The 20,307-nt window shown below is 41.3% G+C and overlaps 2 protein-coding genes across 8 annotated transcripts in view; one reads left to right on the forward strand and one right to left on the reverse strand.

The window, feature by feature from the left end:
• COL4A6 (collagen type IV alpha 6 chain) overlaps positions 1-3,173 on the forward strand; it is a 294,921-nt gene extending 291,748 nt beyond the window's left edge. For all 3 annotated transcript variants that reach the window (XM_081125610.1, XM_081125612.1, XM_081125611.1), the window contains one exon: positions 1,542-3,173. In XM_081125610.1, the coding sequence (XP_080981736.1) occupies positions 1,542-1,802 (261 nt within the window). In that variant the 3' untranslated portion in view covers positions 1,803-3,173. The remainder of the gene's footprint in view (positions 1-1,541) is intronic.
• Positions 3,174-12,062: 8,889 nt separating this feature from the next.
• Positions 12,063-20,307, reverse strand: part of ATG4A (autophagy related 4A cysteine peptidase) — a 53,165-nt gene continuing 44,920 nt past the window's right edge. For 3 of the 5 annotated variants that reach the window (XM_081125966.1, XM_081125967.1, XM_081125969.1), the window contains 4 exons: positions 16,696-16,841; positions 15,386-15,442; positions 13,881-13,989; positions 12,608-13,153 (listed from right to left, as the gene is read on the reverse strand). In XM_081125966.1, coding sequence (XP_080982092.1) covers positions 13,083-13,153; positions 13,881-13,989; positions 15,386-15,442; positions 16,696-16,841 — 383 coding nt within the window. In that variant the 3' untranslated portion in view covers positions 12,608-13,082. Of the gene's footprint in view, positions 13,154-13,880; positions 13,990-15,385; positions 15,443-16,695; positions 16,842-20,307 lie in introns of all 5 variants that reach the window. The other 2 variants (XM_081125968.1, XM_081125965.1) reach the window with 1 other exon arrangement.

Raw genomic sequence — 20,307 nt, forward strand, 5'->3', positions numbered from 1 at the left:
ATGGTGAGAGAGTATGAAGAATTACCAAACTGCAATCTTCCTCACATTAGCGTACCTACCTGGGGTGAAGTACTTCACTTTTGCTCTGTCTCTGTGAATTGGGCAGTTTGTCCCAATGTAATACAGAATTACTCACCAATCAGTATGTCCTGTCTACTGAGCTTCCACAAGGAATGGTACAAAATTTATGTATGAAATATCATGTGCTTTGCTCATCAGAGTGCTCTTAAACCCTTATTCAGAATCTCTTTACTCTTGCTGTATACATAATTCTAAGATCCTAGAATATCTACATTTTTTTGAAAGTGTGTAAGGGAGAGAATTTGGACTGCCTAGTAAGGCATCTTGAAGCAATGAGACATGCCTACTAAAAGGAAGAAAAGCGGGGAAAATGATTCAAAAGCCTCCCAAGAACTCTATAAGCTGTGTCTCTTGGTACAGGATCCCTGCATTATCCTCCAAAGCAAAAGCCAACATTTACAGTGACAAGCCTGGATCATCTACAATGTGTAAAATACAGCATCTACTGTTTAGTAAGGCAGGGTAATGTGTCACTCATGCTAGAAAGCTTTCTACCTGAGGATCAAAATGAGGAAAACTTTGATGCTTCATTTATTAGGAAAGGTCGTTTTTATGGAGACACACTTTACTGAAGTTCTATAAAGTAAGGAGTTACTGTGTGTCCAACTTGGGCATCTGTCCCATTGGCCATTTGTTGACCCGGGGGGAGGGGGGAGGCCTCCCACCTCCTGTTGTCCAGATAATAACCCAGCTGAGGTGAGGGAAGGAGAAGGGGTAGAGAGAGGCGGCTACTGTCTATGGGTACAGTAACCAGAGATTATTGGCTCATGAGCAGCACTGATGAGATCCTTGAAATGAGTGCTGTGGGAGCTTCCTGAAGTGAGGGCTGGGATGTTAGACTAAAACTGAGGTCTACACATACACAGCAGGTAACAAACACTATATGTCGCCCTAAAGGTTATGGTACAGATTGAAAATATAAGTTCTAATGAAGGTAAATTCAGAATAAGGGCTATTAACAGATATGCTGGGAGAAGGGCCCATGGTTTAACCACTTTGTGGAGTATTGCGTGCTTTTTTTTCGTTCTTAGAGTACACCACCAGGGGCTTGGAGTAGACAAAGGGCTCTGAGAAGAACTGCATTCTGAAACCTATTGAATTTTCCTTAATTCAGCCTTTCTCACATATATTTGTCCATGGAATTTAGGGAGGGGGTACCTAGCACACCTCAGAACTCAGTGGGGCAGTTTGGGAAACACTGGCCGAGATGTGGCCACAGCCCATGTGCAGAGGGTTGGGAGGGCACCAGGGACCTTGGAAGTGTGTTACTGGCCCTGAGGCTACTCCAAGGGAGGATGAGTGGCCCAGGTTTTAAAATATAGCCTTTGGTCTGCTGGCTAGACACTCAGGCTGAGCCAAGGGGCCTGAGCTTAAAAAGGAAGCACACGTTCCTCCTGGAGCAGCAAAGTGTCCCTCACCTCCCATGGGCCCAGCTCACACCTCACCCCTCTCTGTTTCAGCACACTGCTACTGGTGCTGAGGGCGGAGGCCAATCCCTGGTCTCACCTGGCTCCTGCCTAGAGGATTTTCGTGCCACTCCTTTCATTGAGTGCAATGGTGCCCTGGGTACCTGCCACTACTTTGCCAACAAGTACAGTTTCTGGCTGACAACAGTGGAGGAGAGGCAGCAGTTTGGGGAGGAACCTGCACCGGAAACATTGAAAGCCGGGCAGCTCCACTCACGAGTCAGCCGCTGCCAGGTGTGTATGAAAAGCCTGTAGGGTGGCCCCTGCCACTCTGCCCCTTGCTTGTCCCTTCCCTCACACAACGGTCACCTCACAAACCAGAACCATCTGAAGAAGGAAGGCCTAAGTTCATTTGTCTATCTGGCAAGTTGTACAATGGAGTCTCTTTTGGGCTAGACTATTGGACACTGGTCACCCCAACCCTCAGACCCAATGGGTGAGCCCACCCTGCTGAGATCTGCTGTCCCATTTCAACCTGGTGCTACTGTTTGATTCGGATGTTTGAATAACTATTCATGGCTACCTCAGAAAGACCTGCTGGGCTGCCAGTTTCTTAGACTGCTAGCTTTCCTCACCATCTTGATCACAAAGTGTTTCTATAGTAGCTGATAAGTCATTTCTTTATGTCCAGAAGTCACCACACATTATTTGGCTTAAACTAGAACCCAGTGTCTCCACATGAAAAAAAATCATGGATGACTCAAGTCTGCATTGAGCAAGCCCTCACCCTTCAAGGAAACCCACTGTATCTAGGCAGGCAGCAGAGCTGGACTGAGGTGCCAGCCAGTAAGTAGCCCAGTATGAGCTTTGACTCCTTCCAGAGTGAGCACAACTGGACCCCATATTGCTTAGGGAGGCTTGAAGGCCAACAGCCAAGAAGGGCTCATTAACTTCATATTGTCCTAGACAAATCACATCCTCCTTGCCAGCTCCCTCCCCAGGCAGAGACCTATGACTTGGCCTGGTCCAGAATAGAGTGGAAGATACACCAAATGTGACCAAACCCATAAAGAAAAATGAGAACCACAGCCCTTTCTCCTGGGCCAGGGGCAGAAGGGTGGGTAGGTAAGGAGTTGTGAATTTTACTTTTGACTCCAGGAACAAGAAGGTAAATCCCTTGTCCCAATTTCTCAAAAGTCCATGTTTCATCCAAATGCCATCCAGATGTGTAAAATGTGGCAAACTGAAGCTGATTTGTTGGTTCCTTTGCATTTTAGGCTGTTAGAGACTTTCCATTAAAATGTCTGTCCAATTACTCTTTTAGAGGTAGCCTGTTAAGCTATTTTAATACATTTTTAAAGCTTCATAAAAATCTAACACACTCCTCTCTTTAGCAGTTAGCAGACCTAAAGCAAGCCTGAGTTGACTATTAAGTATACTGTGTTCTGTTTGGGGGGATTTGTTTTAACCACTTTTTTTAATTATCAGTTTCCCAGAACACTTAGCTATGTTGACATGTGGCAATTCCTTCCAGATGATTCTGTTTCCTAAAATATTATGTAAACTATGCCAACACAAACAAAACATAATCAGTATAATCCAAATTATTGTTACCTTCACCTCATCTCTAAGTAATAAGCATGATTGTTAGCTTTGTACGTTGCAAATAAAAGGAATTAAATATGAACATTTGACTCTTGACGTTCTTTGATGAAAACTTTTATAAAGTCTACCTCACTATAATTCATGAATCCCCCTCAGGGCTGTGAGGGCTCCTGTTACTGCAAGTTGAGCTTTATAACAAAACATTGAAGCAGGAAAAAAATACAATTAAAGTCAAAGTATAGAAAGAGTCCTCTAACAGGCAACAAATCCATATACATGGACACAGACATTACTGTGGTTAAGGCCTGGGACAAAGGATGTGGGGTAGAGGGGGACATCTGTAATACTTTCAACAACAAGGATAAATTAAAAAACAAACAAACAAACAAAAAAACAACCTGTTTCAAATAAGCCTACAACTGCTTTTAGCCCTATCTAAAGTTCAAGAAAGGAGTTCCCATACTTCTGGCACCTCAGGATCATTTTCAAATAAATCAACAGTAGAGAAATGTTAAAGCTGTTAAAATCAAATCTAAGATATATATGCATACATTTGTATATGTATAAAATATATCCAATGGAAAAATAAAAATTAATAACATTGGGAGCATTAGGGAATGGAACTGATATGTGGGAGGAAGAGGCATTTCACTGAATACCATTTTGGATCTTTTGAATTTTCAACCACTGCACTGGAATATATTACCTAATGGAAAAAAAGGAAAATCTGGAATCTAAGAAAATAAGTGTTATAATATTTCTAAATATATAAAAACAACAACAACAACAACACACCTTGGTTTGGTTCTAGCTTTCAGACCCCAGTTGCTGGCATTCCTCATGACTTGGTTGAGGATGCAAGTGAAATGTATACAGGTTAAGAGGGCAAGAAGAAATGGGGAAGACAGCTCTGGGACTTGAGGTGCAACCACACAGGAGAGTGGGTGGCAAAGACAATAGGAATATGTGCTTTAAAATTTAGTATGTTGGGGGGGGAGATGGCGGCACTGTGAGAAGAAGCAGAGCGCCCCCCCCCCCCCCACTCCCAGCCAGGGACTTGATTTACTCCTAAAATCCTACGTAACCAGCTTGGAAAAACCAGAGAAATATATCTGAGTGGACGGAGTGCGAGTGGGGAGCACTGAAGAAACATCATGGAGTCCGGTAAGGGGGGGGCGCGTAGCAGGGGGAGTCCCCCCTGAAGCCTGTGGTGGGCTCCAAGCCCAGAGGCTTGGAGGCTGCAAAGCTCCCTCACCTCGGGAGTGCGGACCCGCCTTCAAAAGCGGGGATCCCACACCGGGAGCAACGAGATGGGAAGGAGCGCCCCGCACACAGGGCAGAGGGACGCAGGGGAGCCGTGAGTCCTCAAGGAGGGGACGGTTTCTTCCCAGGAAACAAAGCCCCTAATGGCGGACAGCACCTTCCTAGCGAAACAAAGCTTCTAGTGGCAGCTGCGACCAGCGTCTAATGCTCAGGTTGCCGACCATAGGAAGGGCTATCCCAAAGTGTGTGGCACCCGAGTGGGAAGGGACCAGAGGACTGCGCTGAGCAGCCACACACAGGGACCCTCTGCCCCCCTGTAAGGCATTGTGTTGAGCCCCAGAAAGCACTGAATCTGCATGGCATGGGGGAGGGGAGGAGCCCTCCAGCTCTGAGCTCCCATTGACGAGAGGCTGGGATCTGTGACCAGCCCTGAGGGGCCCCGTGGTGGCATGTGAAGCTGCCCCAGCTTTGCTGAGACCAGCGGTGCGGGAAGCTGCGTGGAGCTGACTTTGGGTCCCCTCCCACTCGGTGCCTTGGCACGCAGGCAGCTAGACCCTTCAGGGCAGACTCTCTGCCTGTGTGTTGCTTTGTGTGTTTTTGAGTCCGATTGCGGATCTGGCTCCCACCTTCCCGGTGTGCACTGGACAGACAGACCAGAGGAGGCTAGGATTGGGTTCTTCACAGTAGACTGTCTGAGGGGCGGGCCTGCTACAACCAGCGAACCAGAGCTGGAAAGGGAAGGGCGGAGCCCGCCGGCCACTCCGCAGCCGGGAGCACAGCCCCCAAAAGGAAAGGGGTGGGTCCCTCTCACTGAAGCCCCAGATACACCCACAGGGCACAGTCCTGAGGGGGAAGGGAGAGCAGCTCCCAGGAGGACATTACAAGAATAAGACTCTCAGGGACTGTTGTTTGGGAACTGGAGGAAATGCTGAAAACTCCTGCTGGGGGCTAGGCACGCTAAGTGCTCACCAGAATGTTTTTTTAATCGAACCCATGAGCCCAGGCTGCTGAAACGGCCGATACAGAAAAGGCAACAGGCTGAAATCAATCTGAAACTGCAGCAGGCCAGTGCATGGGGAACTAGAATCAGAGGACAGGGTAGAGACTGAGGAGCTGGCTGTGGAGCAGAGACTAACTCCCACACAGTGAGTGCCTGACAGCGAAACCTCTAAGTAAGGGGAGTGATACCCTGAGCTACACTAGCCACCCTGCACCCTAAAGACTCTACAGAAGACTCTGGAGTAAGACCAGGCAACTACAAGGTTGCAAAATAGCTGACAAGAGGAGGTGGTCCAGGGAGAGCCTCAGATCAACCATCTACCTAAGGACACCAGAGCCACACCTATAGGGCTCCTCACATTGGGTGATATACAAGTACCTCCCAGAAGAACTGAAATCAGCATACAAAATTGTGAGCCTCGGACAACATAAGCTGTCCAGAAGAAACTCACATGATTGACTATCTTTTTTTCTTCTATTTTTGTTTTTGTTTTGGTGTGTGTGTTTTTGTGTGTTTGTTTGTTTTTTCTCTTTTTTCATTAGGAAGAAGAGAAAGGGGAGAAATTTTTTTTTTTCTTCTTTTTTAAATTTTATAATTTAAAAAAAATTTTTTTAAAAACATTTTTAACTAAATTTTCTTTTTTTATAAAAGAATTTTGTCTTGCTTAACTTGTTTTTCTTTTTGTTTTGTTTATTTGCTTTGTTTTCTTTTATCCTTGCTTCTACTATCAAGACTTTCTTGATATCCCTGCTTAATGACTGAGACTTTATCATTATAACCAAGTTTACTGCTTTCCTCTATAGTTTCCGCCAAATCTCTTACCGGACTCCCTCCCTGCCTGGGCTATATCTCTCTCCTCTCGATCCATTGGCATAACTTTTTTTTCTTTTTCTTCTTTTCTTTTGTTCTTTTGTTATCCTCCCCTCTGTCTTCCTGTCTTTTTGTTCTATTGTTAATTTCTGTTATTCTCTTTATTGTATTTTTATTTTATCATTTTCAACTATTCTCCTATTCCTATTCTCTCCCTCAATTTCTTGCTAGCCCTTCTTTCAGAATCTTTTCTCTGCTTCTGTTATCTCCCAGTAGCTTCTCCATTTTTTACATTTTAGTTTATTGTTTTCTAAATTTTCATCATTATTAACAACAATATACATCTCTCTCTCTAAGCATTACCTTTCTTTCTTTCTTTCTTTTTTTTAAGCTTTTTTATTGTGTGTGTGTTCTACCTTCACTCTCCCAGTTCTATTTTGATGTGGGTTGTTTTCATTGTGACTGTCAAGATATTTTGTAAGATACCTCTTGTTTCCTGGAAGTTTAGTTGTGTATTGTCCTGCCTTGCCAGCACCTGTACAACAGCTTACATGATGAGGTTGGGGCTGAGACACAGTTAGCCAACCTAAGAGGAGAGGCCTCCCAAGGACTGATCAATGACAATCTAGACCCAACCACAACAGGAGAACATAAAGAAGCCACAAAAGGGACACCCACAAGAGGGACATGCCTAGAGCAAAGAGCTCAGATGTATAAGGAAAACACACCTCTGGGCTCCACTGGACCCATAAGACAAAATCCCACCCCACAAGACTGGGAGACAGCAAATATACCTAATATATAGATACACACACTAAGACCTACCAAAATGGGGAGACAAAGAAACAACCCCCAAATTAAAGAAAAGGAAACATCGCCAGAAATCTTTGATGAGATGGAGTTAAGCAAGTGATCAGAAACAGAGTTCAGAGTATTGATGATGATGATGTTCAAGGAACTTAAAGAGAAAAACAAGGCAACACAGGATAAGATTGAGGACTTTAAGGAAAACATGAAAAAAGAGATACATAACATAAACAAAAATCAGACAGAAATAAAGAATGCTGTATCTGATATCAAGAATACACTGGAAGGAATTAAAAGCAGGCTCAATGAAGCAGAGGATAGAATAAGTGACTTAGAAGACAAGGTAGAAAAAATCACTCAATCAGAGCAGCAAAAAGAGAAAAACACTTAAAAAGCATGAGGAAAGTCAAAGGGAGCTTTGGGACAACATGAAGCGAAACAACATTTGCATTATAGGAGTGCCAGAGGGGGAGGGAAGTGAGCAAGGCATAGAGAACTTGGTGGAGGAAATAATGACAAAAAACTTCCCTACACTAATGAGGGAGAAAGCCACACGAGTTCAGGAAGCACAGAGGGTTCCAAAAAAGAGAGACCCAAAGAGACCAACTTTAAGACACATCATAATTAAAATGGCAAATGTCAAGGACAAAGAGAAAATATTAAGGGCTGCAAGAGAGAGACAAGTAGTGACCTACAAGGGAACCCACATAAGGCTGACAGCTGATTTCTCAACAGAAATTCTTCAGGCCAGAAGGAAGTGGCATGAAGTTCTTAAAGTAATGAAAAGCAAGAACATGCAACCAAGATTGCTTTATTCAGCAAAGCTATTATTTAAAATTGAAGGTGAAATAAAGAGTTTCCCAGACAAAAAAAAAGGGTTAAGGAGTTCAGTACCACCAAACCAGCATTGCAAGAAATGCTAAAAGGACTGCTTTAAGAAAAAAAAGGAATAGTGAGAGAAAGGTACATCAGCATACAGCCGGAAAATGGCATTAAATAAGTTTATATCAATAGTTACCTTAAATGTAAACAGAATAAATGGTCCAATCTAAAGACAAAGGGTAGCTGAATGGATAAGAAAACAGGACCCAAATATATGCTGTCTACAAGAGACTCACCTGAGAGCAAAAGACTCACACAGGCTAAAAGTGAAGGGATGGAGTAAAATATTCCATGCAAATGGAAAGGAAAAGAAAGCTGGAGTAGCAATTCTTATTTCTGACAAAACAGACTTCAAAATAAAGACCATAACAAGAGACAAAGATGGTCACTACATAATACTAAAGGGATCAATTCAACAGGAGGAAATAACTCTTATAAATATTTATGCTCCTAATATAGGAGCACCTAAATATATAAAAAATTTCTTCGGGGACTTTAAAGGGGAGATTGACAACGAAACAATCATAGTGGGGGGACTAACATCCCACTGTCAGCATCGGACAGATCATCAAGACAAAAAATCAACAGGGAAACAAAGACCTTAAATGACTCACTAGACCTAATGGATTTAATTGACATTTACAGAACATTTCACCCCAAAGCAGCAGAATGCACACTCTTCTCAAGTGCACATGGAACATTCTCAAAAATAAACCACATGTTAGGGCACAAGGCAAGCCTCCACAAATATAAGATTGAAATCATATCAAGCATCTTCTCGGATCACAATGCCATGAAACCAGAAATCAACCACTATAAAAAAAACTCAAAAATATTCAAATATATGGAGGCTAAATAGTATTTTATTAAACAATGAATGGGTTACCAATGAGATCAAGGAAGAAATCAAACACTTCATGGAAAGTAACAAAAATGAACAGACAACAACCCAAAATCTATGGGAGAGAGCAAAAGCAGTCCTGAGAGGAAAATTCATAGCATTACAGGCCTATCTCAAGAAATAAGAAAAAGATCTAATGAACCATCTAACACAACTAAAAGAACTAGAACAAGAACAGCAAGAAAAGCCCCGAGGAAGTAGAAGGAAGGAAATAATAAAAATCAGAGCAGAAATTAATGACATAGAGACTAAAAAAATAATACAAAAAATCAATGAAACCAAGAGCTGGTTCTTTGAAAAGATAAATAAGATTGATGCACCTTTAGCCAGACTCACTAAGAAACAAAGAGAGAGGATCCAAATAAATAAAATCAGAAATGAAAGAGGCGATATAACAACTGACCCAACAGAAATACAAAGGATTGTAAGAAAATACTATGAGCAAATATATGCCAACAAATTGGACAACATGGGGGAAATGGACAAATTCCTAGAAGCATACAACCTTCCAAAGCTGAATCTAGAAGAGGCAGAAAACCTGAATAGGCCAATCACAACTAATGAAATTGAAGCAGTAATCAAAAAACTCCCAGCAAACAAAAGTCCTGGACCAGATGGATTTACAGGCAAGTTTTACCAAACATTCAAAGAAGAAATAACACCTATTCTATTAAACTATTCCAGAAAATTCAAGAGGACGGTAAACTCCCAAACTTTTTTATGAGGCCAGCATCATCCTAATCCCAAAACTAGATAGAGACACTACAAAGAAAGAAAATTACAGGCCAATATACCTGATGAACATAGATGTTAAAATCCTCACTAAAATACTAGCAAACCGGATCCAGCAATACATTAAAAAGATCATACTTCATGACCAAGGGGGATTTATTCCTGGGATGCAAAGCTGGTACAACATCTGCAAATCAATAAATGTGATACATCACATAAACAAAATGAAGAACAAAAATCATATGATCATATCAATAGATGCAGAAAAAGCATTCGGCAAAATCCAGGACCCATTTCTGATAAAAACTCTCAGCAAAGTGGGAATAGAGGGATCATACCTCAACATAATAAAGGCCATATATGACAGACCTACAGCCAACATCATACTCAATGGGCAAAAACTAAAACCATTTCCATTAAAAACAGGAACAAGACAGGGATGTCCACTTTCACCACTCTTATTCAACATAGTACTGGAAGTCCTCACCATAGCCATCAGACAGGAAGAAAACATAAAAGGTATCCAAATTGCATAGAAGGAAGTAAAACTGTCATTATTTGCAGATGACATGGTATTGTACATAGAAAACCCTAAAAGCTCCATCAAAGTACTACTAGATTTGATAAATGAATTTGGCAAGGTAGCTGGACACAAAATCAACATCCGGAAGTCAATGGCATTCTTATACACCAACAATGAAGTTTCAGAGAGAGAAACAAAAGCAGTACAATTTAACATTGCAACTAAAAAAATAAGATACCTAGCAATAAACTTAACCAAGGATGTAAAAGACCTGTACTAGGAAAACTATGTGGCACTGAAAAAAGAAATAGAGGAAGATTTAAACAAGTGGAAGGAGATACCATGCTCATGGATTGGAAGAATTAATATCATTAAAATGTCCATACTACCCAAAGCAATTTATAAATTCAATGCAATTCCTATTAAAATACCAACAGCATAATTCATAGACCTAGAACAAACATTTTGAAAATTTATATGGAACCAAAGAAGACCCCAAATAGCTGCAGCCATCTTGAGAAAAAAGAACAGAGTGGGAGGGATCACATTACTGGATTTCAAACTGTATTACAAAGCCATTGTAATCAAAACAGCCTGGTATTTGTACAACAACAGGCATATAGATCAATGGAACAGAACAGGAACCCCAGAAATAGACCCACGCCATTATGGTCAGTTAATATTTGACAAAGGAGGCAGGAGCATCCAATGGAATAAAGACAGTCTCTTCAATAAGTGGTGCTGGGAAAACTGGACAGATACATGCAAAAAAAATGAAACTAGACCAACTTTCACCATACACAAAAATAAACTCAAAATGGATAAAAGACTTAAATGTAAGTCATGAAACCATAAAAATCCTGGAAGAAAACATAGACAGTAAAGTCACAGACATCCCACGTAGTGGAATTTTCACTGATACATCTCCTAGGGCAAGAGAAACAAAAGAAAAAATAAACATATGGGACTACATCAAACTAAAAAGCTTCTGCAGAGCAAAAGAAAACAGCCTCAAAATACAAAGGAACCCCATGGTCTGGGAAAACATATTTGCCAAGGATGTATCTATCTGATAAGGGGCTAATTTCCAAAGTGTACAAAGAACTCATACTACTCAGCAAAAGGAAGACAAACAACCCAATTAAGAAATGGGCAAAGGACCTGAATAGACACTTGTCCAAAGAGGACATTCAGATGGCCAAGAGACACATGAGAAAATGCTCAACATCGCTAATCATCAGAGAGATGCAAATTAAAACCCAATGAGGTATCACTTCACACTGGTAAGAATGGCTGCCATCAACAAATTAACAAACAACTCCTGCTGGCGAGGATGTGGAGAAAGGGGAACCCTAGTACACTGCTGGTGGGAATGCAGACTGGTGCAACCACTATGGAAAACAGTATGGAGGTTCCTCAAAAAATTAAAAATGGAGCTGCCTTTTGACCCAGTGATTCTACTTCTAGGAATGTATCCTAAGAATCCTGAAACACTAATCAGAAAGAATATATGTACCCCTATGTTCACAGCAGCACAGTTTACAATAGCTAAGATCTGGAAACAGCCCAAGTGCCCATCAGTAGATGAGTGGATAAAAAAGCTGTGGGACATTTACACCATGGAATACTATGCAGCTGTAAAGAAGAAGAATCTTGTACCCTTTGGGACAGTATGGATGGACCTGGAGAAAATTATGCTAAGTGAAATAAGCCAGGCAGAGAAAGAAAAACATCACATGATCTTGCTCATATGTGGAATCTAAAGAACTTAATAAACAAATGAACAGAATAGATTCAATGACATGGAAGCATAGATCAGACTGACGAATGTCAGAGGGATGGAGGAGGGTGGGTGGGTGGAGAGGGAGAGAGTAACCAAAGAATTTATATGCATATATGCACAACCCAAGGACACGGACAATGGTGGGGAGAGGGACTGGGGAGGGGGATGGGATGGGGTGGAATGGGTCACTGGGGAGAAAAAGGGACATCTGTAATATTTTAAACAAAAATAAAATTAAGAAAAAAAAAATTAGTATGTTGCTAGTCCTTAAACAGTTTGGAAATGTATTTGATATATAGATTAAATGTCACCACATGAATAATTCTTTCTAATAAGGCTGTCAGTCAAAATGGAGTCCAATTCAAACACAATTTATAATCCCCCCAAAATCAACATTTTAAGTCAGTGTTTGGCAAACTACACACTATGGGCTAAATCTGCCATCCACCTGTTTTTGTAAATATACTTTTATTGGCTTACAGCCAGGCTCAGGTTGTCTATGGCTGCTTTTGTACTTCCAATTGCAGAGTTAAATAGCTGTGACAGAGGCAACGTGGCCTACAAAGCCTGAAACTTTTGCTATCTGTCCCTTTACAGAAAAAGTTTGCTGACCCCTGATCTAAGAGATCATGATTTGATTTAAGAACAGGGTGATGCCTGACAAAAGTATCAGTAAAGAAAGGAACAGTGACCCATTAACTAGTAAGATTGCCCCAAAGAGTCAGTAGATCAACAAGTCCACATCTGAGGTAATTTCTTTGACAAACTTTTTGATATAAATTATAATTAATTAAAATACATATTCAAATAATTTAACAAGTTTCTCTCCCTGATGTAATCACTTTATTATTAGAGCAAAGGAACAGACTGCTTCTTAGTATTTAGCCCAAAAGAGATCACACCTGAAAGGGTGAGGAAGCACAGGTAACCATCTCTGATCAGCTGATGCTTGAAGCCAGGTGGGAGTTGCTGTCTATCTTCCAGATGTCCACCTCCTCATTTCAGTAGCGGCAGAGTCGCCATGGCCATTTAAGACACGCTGGGAAGCAAGGAATGGCTCCTAATCTTTCTGCTCCTAGATTCCATGATTGTTCTAGTTCTTTCTGGGGAAGGGCTGTTAATTGTTTTTTTCTGAGAAGCTGTGATTGGCTCAGTCATGATTGATTGCTATCAAGTTTGTATGTTGTTGGCATAACAGGCACTTGCTGACTACAAAAGTTTTATGTAATGAGTTCATGTTCTTCTGGTGCCAGATGGAAGACAGACTTTAAGGTTGAGTTCCTACTATTCTATACATTCAGAATCTCGAAATCTTCCTCCAGATCAAACTCCTCTAGTTGTTCAGTAGAGTCAATGAATTCTGTCAGAATACAGAAATGAAAAAGAAGAAAAGCTTGATGCTTAAGTTGAAGCAGTCAATACATTATTAAGTAGGGAAGACTATGCATTTTTAAATTGTTTTGCTAAAGAAAAGCTTTTATGGAGGAGGCTTACAGATAGGACCACTGCCAAGTATTAGAAATTATCTATAAAGAATCAAAATAGCCTGGCTGGTGTGGCTCAGTAATTGAGCGTCGACCCAGGAACCAAGAGGTCACTAGTTTGATTCCCAGTCAGGGCACATGCCTGAGTTGTGGGCTCGATCCCCAGTAGGGGGTGTGCAGGAGGCAGCCAATTGATGATGTTTCTCTCTCATTGATGTTTCTATCTCTCTATCCCTCTCCCTTCCTCTCTCTATAAAAAAAAAGAATCAAAATAACCAGACTTGTTACATAGTCCTATTCACAGTGATGAGGATGAGGCTCTGTAAGAACTTGGAGGCATCTTTTGACATACCCATGACCTCTTATTTGCTATTCTGAACCAGACTATGAAAAAAAAAAGTCTAGTTATTTTGATTTTACATGGGACTTTTGCACTGAGCTCATTTTCTGCTATTATCATTCTTTGAAATCAGTATTAGTTCATCAGAGTATTTAAATAATCAGAAGCACCATTTCTTGATTAGTCCAATAATTGCTTCTATTTCATAAATCAATTGTTACATGTGGGTCTGCTGGCCGTAGAGCCCCTGAGCAACCACTTACCTGCCCCGGTGGTTGTTACCTCTGGTTTGGCTGGAGGCACAAAGGGAGGCCAGTGTGATGGATGTTTCTGAACTAATTCAAACATCCTTAAGTTTTCCTTTAGAATTTCCTGAGGAGACATAGAAACAGTTATAAACACTGCAGAGCCTCTATAGTTCTGTCCAATTGGCAATCTACGACCACAAGCCCTAAGAGAGTGGCCTTCTTGTTAAAAGGTGAAAGCAAAGAACTAACAAATACAACCATCTTCTACCTGACCCATCTGAAGACTCAACCATCTTCAGTTCTAAAACTATTGGCCAGGAGGGAAGGCCACTGGAGGGAGTATCTGATAGAAGGCCAGTACACACTGCCCAAACTCCATCATGAGGTTCAGGTCATATGCCAGTTGCATGGACTCAACTCAATTCGGGGGTGAGATGGTCCTGAAGTGTTGGCTCCAAAGAAATGGTTAAGTAAATAAAATCTGCCCCAAGAAAAATACTGGTACATATTGGCATGGTTTCCATTTAGTCCAACACTTATAGTATATGTCCTAATTTAAATGGTATAGCCTTATCAGAAAATTTTTCTTCTAACTTTAAATGTGAAATATAGTTTTGCTGCATTCTGAAATATAAGTATTGCTTTTAGAAAATAAGTCTCTATTATGTCTCAGCTAATTATTAACGGTGGTTTCTGATTCAGGTAGGGTCATTAGTGTTAATTCTTTGTTCACTTGTGAAGAAAAATCTTCCTTCCTTACACCTACAAGAAGCTCTGGTTTTGCAAATAGTAGAACATTATGTCTCTTGCTACCCCATGCAGGGCTCTTTACTCCCTATGATTGCCCTTCACTTTTTCAATAAGTTTTTATCAATGTCTTCCACATATTTGGCATGTGTTAGAAGCTGAGGATGAGGGAGGCAGATACAAAGGTTGGTGATCCAGCAAAAAAAAATAACTACCCTTTTATACAAAATATCCAAAAAAAAAAAAAGAATAACTTGCTTTAGTATTTACACAGATTTCTCCAAACTGTTTTTCCTTTAAGTGGCAGCGTTCCTATATTTTATATGAATAAGACAGTTAATAGAAAGTTCCCTAAACCATAATGGAATACAGTACACTAAACTATAAATGGACCACTAAATAAATAGCCAAGTACACCAGTTTCTTCAGTCATCTCAGTGTTATGAACAGACTAAGGAAAAATGTAGGCTAAGCTATATGAAAATGGAATTTTTAGGTTAAAATGGTAGAATATTAGTTAAATATTTCGTGACTCGTAAGCTTAATGGGATAAAACATTAAGTAGCTAAGAATATTGCTCACTTGACTTACTAAGCATATTTCTAACAAAAGATTTTCTTTGGTTCCCCAAAGTTACGTGCACATCTTAGTTTCTTTCTCTTGCCATAAAGTCATATCAAGCTAGGTTTATGTTACTATGAAAAACAGTCTTGAAAAGGAATCACGTGGAATAACTTTTGTTTTTTAAGACTAAGGTAAACATATATCTTTACCTTCTGAACAAGGCTGCACCAGCTATCAAAGTCTTTTTCTTCTTTGCAGAAAAATCCCTTGGGGGGAAGCAAAAGAACACAACTTAGAATTGGTCAGGGGCACCAAGGAAGGCCCTCCTGTACTGCAAGATGGAGCCATTGGCTCAGAGTTGCAACGTGGGATGTGGGTTACTCTCCTTGGTTGTGATTTGCCAACAATTAGAAGGAAGATTGGCTGGGCTTATCTCTCCTCTAGATCATTGCCTCAGTTGGACACAAGCATTTGCTCATTCATTCTCCCTCCCCCCCATTCTCTCTCCTATCTCTCTTACTGTTTCTCCCTCTTCCTTTCTTTCTCCTGTCTCCCTGCTTCTCTCTCTTATTCTGTCCCTTTCCCTTTTACCATATGCTTTTCCCTCCCTACCCCTCTCCCCTCATACTGTGAGATATAGTAACTTGAAGCCCAATCTCCAAAGTGTGGGGTTACATTCAGTGTACAAATATACACATCTATAAAGAAGAGTCAATTAAACCAGTAAACAAAAGCCAAATAGTACTTTTAGCTAGAGGCAATACTTAATAAAGCAGTTTTGACTTTAAGGAAATTATCTTTTAGAATAAAGAGAACCATCAGCCTCTTTCTCCATCATCACAGCTATTGTATGGTAGTGAAAGAATGGTACAAGAAAAGAGGAGGACTCTTTGGACACTGGTATCCTGACAATTGGATTAAATTGGAAGGATGCAGACCGGCCTCAGAACTACTGGCTACTTCACAGGCAGCTGCCCCTTCAATGTGTGTAGACAGCAGTCACACTTCTGAGGGGTGGGGGTGGGGAGCTGCAACTTCCTGAATTGTGTGTCCACAGAAGTGGGGACTGTCTACCCAGGGGATCTTGCCCCCTTCTCCCTCCCTAGCAATATCCTACATTATTCCCTTGGCCTGTGTGGCAATAATTAGAGCGTGAGGAGGAAAAGCGTGAAAGCTGGCAACATTAATAAAAACTAACATTTATAGATATTTACAATGTGCCAGGCGTTGTTCTAAGTGCTTTATGCACAGCGTATCTCACACAACCCTACAAAGGACTCAGAAAGGTAAAGGGACTCCCCCTAAGTCCATAGCTAGTAAATGACAGGGCCTAAATTCCAAGTTAAGCAGTTTGGCTTCAGGATCCATTCATTCCTCAATACTCTACGTTACCTCTCATGGGGGTGGTAGTTGAATATACTCTTGCCACTCTAAGTAGCTACCTGGAAAACCCCCAGGGAACCAATTTGTAATAGGGTGGCAATGTACCTCTTGGACCACTCAACCTTCAGATACCCACCAATGCCACAGAAGGATCCAAGTTCAGAATATTCATTCGCTGTGGTGACTGCAGACAATGGAAAGTCTGGTCATCAACGGTTCCATTCTCTTCAGTGTCAACAAAGGTCTGGGTTGTGTGAGGGTCCAGGAAAATGAGCTCATCACCTGTTGGAATGAGGCATGCTTAACCTTCAAAGAAACACTTGCTCTGGGCTCCACTGTTGTCCTTGGGAGGAGGCACTCTGGTTTCCCTAACCGTTCCCTTGGTGACAATGAAAATGAGATGACAGAAAGCCCGAATTAAGGTGAGCATGTCTAAGGCAGCCACAGGCACCCAAATTTAACCATTCAATGAGAAGACTTGCTCTAGCATTCACATCTCCTCAAAATCCAAGTCCAAAAATGGAAAGTGACAGGTTTGGGAAAAGGTGGGAATGAGAGATCACAGATGACATGGCAGGCTCTGTGAGCAGCAGTAGCAAAGAGGTGGTAGGTAGAATCACCAGGCTGTGAGTTCAGGTGCCATTAGGGGGTTTCCTGCCTCTTTCAACATTGGAAAGCATCTAGTTCCAGACCATTGGTCCATAGAGCTATGTTCAGAAAACACATCTGGTAAGGAGAAAGGCCTTGGCCTCCAAAAGAAATGGGAATGCTGACTCTGCTATGGATGAGATACCAGGGAATTGACTTCTGGTATTGATTAGCTAGCAAGTTAGTCACTGTTAGTAAGTTAGTAATCAATCCCTGTTGGAAAGTACTGCTTTGGTCACATTGACATCTGTACTGATATACCTTGCTTGGAAAACTTACTTTGAGATGATCGATGTTTACAAATGAGAGAAAAGCCATGCTTCATTAAATTGAAAAAGTCTAGCCCAATAATGGCCTGGGAGGGGTTTAGGATAATAAAATCTCTACTTTTACCTGATATTCAAAGGGCTGAGAGTCCCTCTAATGCTCCTCAGCAGCATGCCGAGTAGGCAAAAGTACCTAAGGGAACACCCTGAACCCACTGTCCAGGCCTGAGGACCATCATCTGGGCTTCTATGTTTTAGACTGAGTTAGACAACCAAAGAAAGAACTACCTATAGTAGGAGGATGGGGTAGGATGGGATTCCCTGAAGACCTTCCCTGGAATGGCATCCAGGAGTGTGTTAGGCACATCTAAGTGCTTCTGTTGGAAAAGAATGTGCTTCTGATGTATGATGAAAGCTCAACTTGTCTCTATCACAGATCTAGGACAAGCCTATTAAATCACTCTCTTAATTTTTCTGTTTTTAAACTGGGGTCATTGGGCCTATTCCAGTTACCTCACAGGGTATAAGAACAAGAAGAATTCACCTCTGTGAAATGCTTAAAACACAATACAAATACAAGTCAGTCATAGAAGTATCTTGCTTAGATTCAAAAACATTTCCCTACAAATAAATGTTGGAGAGTATATGGAAATCAGTGCTGCCATATGACTTGCTTTATGAAAGTCAAGGTACATGGTCCCCCAGACCACAGGTGGGTGACATCAGTTATATCAAAGAAGGCTCAAGTTACAATGAAGAGCAACAACCAGAATATTTAGAGGGAAGCCTACCTGACACCATAAAAAGGTAAGAAGAGAAGGAAGTTGTACACAAGAAACTACAACTCCAAAGCAGGGTTATAACCAAGCATTCTGCCAGAGTGTTTCAAGTTAAGGTGCTGGAAAAAATACCAGCGTCCTCTCTGCCTGTGGCCTGTGTGTGTGCGCGTGTGTGTGTGCGTGCGTGCATAGTGGAGCTTTGCAGGCTGCCCCATTCCCGAGAGTGCTTAAAAGAGATATAGCAGAAAATCTAAAAAGTCCTAGAAATGATGTGGGAACTAAACCAAGGTCTCTAATGAGGCCTGAAAAGGCAGGCTAGCCAACCAACTGCAGCCTGCCTCACGCTCACGCTACAGATCTCCAAATGGCAACCCCTACTAAAGTGCAGGAGACAAACATCTCTCTATGCAGGAAAAATCTAATAGAGTCTCACCATGGTCAGAGTATCTCACAGCAAGAGCTTTTCCCAGCTTTCCACTGGGCAAGAGAGCATCAGGAAAGCAATGTGGTAAGGTAGACAGGGATGACCAAACTGGGATCGAATCCTAGCTTCACTACTTTCTAACTGGTTGACCTTAAGGAAACAATCCCTCTAAATCTTAGTTTCCCCAGGTGTAAATGGAAATAAAAATCTCTACCTCACAGGGGTGTTATGCTAACTATATCCCCCTATCTATATACATCTATATATAATTACCTATTCCTATACATCTATATATAACTATCTATATAACTATATCTATACATCTCTATATAACTATCTATAAAATTATATCCATACATCTATATATAACTATATATCTAAATCTATCTGTCTATCTATCTATCTATCTATCTATCATCATCTATCGAGAGAGAGAGAGAGAGAGAGAGAGAGAACATTTTGCAGGGTCCATGGCATAAAATAGCTGTTTAGAAAATGGCAGATCTCATCCGTTCCTTCCCTTCATCCATTCTACCAATATGGACCCCCCAACCTAATACACTAAGGGGGTAAGTAAGAAAAGGAAGAGTCGAGGGGACTTTGGAGCCTCAAATGAAGGCTAAACAGAGGATTTTTGGAAAAGGGCACTATGTAAAACTCTATCTTTGGAACTGAGGATTGTATACACTTCTTTTATGAGTAGTCAGACTCCACAAAGTCACCCCAACCCAGTGGCCTGAGTAAACAAAAGGGCTTCACGAACTTGGCGAATTATGTCTGGGTAAGTGGGGATAAGGGAGGCCAGGGAGTCCAGGAGTCACATACACTATTCACTGAGATCCCTCCAAAATTATTTTCCAATCTGTTTCAACTTTATCCTCAAGCACAAATAATAAGAAATATATTTTTGTAACATTTCTTTGACATGTCCTTTGACATGTCCTCCAAAAACTTAGAGTACATTTAAATTTATATAACTAAGCTTTTGTACTTAGAAAAATAAAAACCTCCCCATTTTCCATCAAGCTGTAGTTCTTAGGCTTGGCCAATAGATGGCAGCATTAGAGAAAGCAGAGGCAACTGTGTAGAAACACCAGCTCTTATGTGGAATCTAATGAACAAAAGAAACTGAGAGACAAAATACATCCAGAGCATGGAAACATGCAACAGACTGAGGGTTCTCAGAGGGAAAGGTCGAGGGGAGGTGGGAAGAGATTACCAAAGAACTTATAGGCATATATGCATAACCCATAGACAAAGACAATAATGTGGTGAAGGCCTCGTGGGGGACGGGGAGTGGGGAGGAGGGGGTCAGTGGGGGGAAAAGGGGACATCTGTAATACTTTCAACAATAAAGATAATTTTTTAAAAAGAGAGAGAGAAAGAAAAAGGAAAGAAGTGTTGAGGTCAGGCAGGGTGCAACCACCTTTTATTGAGTGCATACTACGTGCCTAGTTCTTTGCTGAGTGCTCTGTGACATGACAACATGGTGAGTGAGGTGTTAGCCCCATTTTCCATAAGAGGAACCTGAGATTGAAAGAGTTGATTTTCTTCCGGTGGTCAAAGAGCCAGTGGGAGACTGGCATACGATACCAGGTATGTTTGTTTTCACTCCACCTCACCTCCCTAAC

This window comes from Miniopterus schreibersii, assembly GCF_964146895.1.
Source record: "Miniopterus schreibersii genome assembly, chromosome: X".
NCBI lineage: Eukaryota > Metazoa > Chordata > Mammalia > Chiroptera > Miniopteridae > Miniopterus > Miniopterus schreibersii.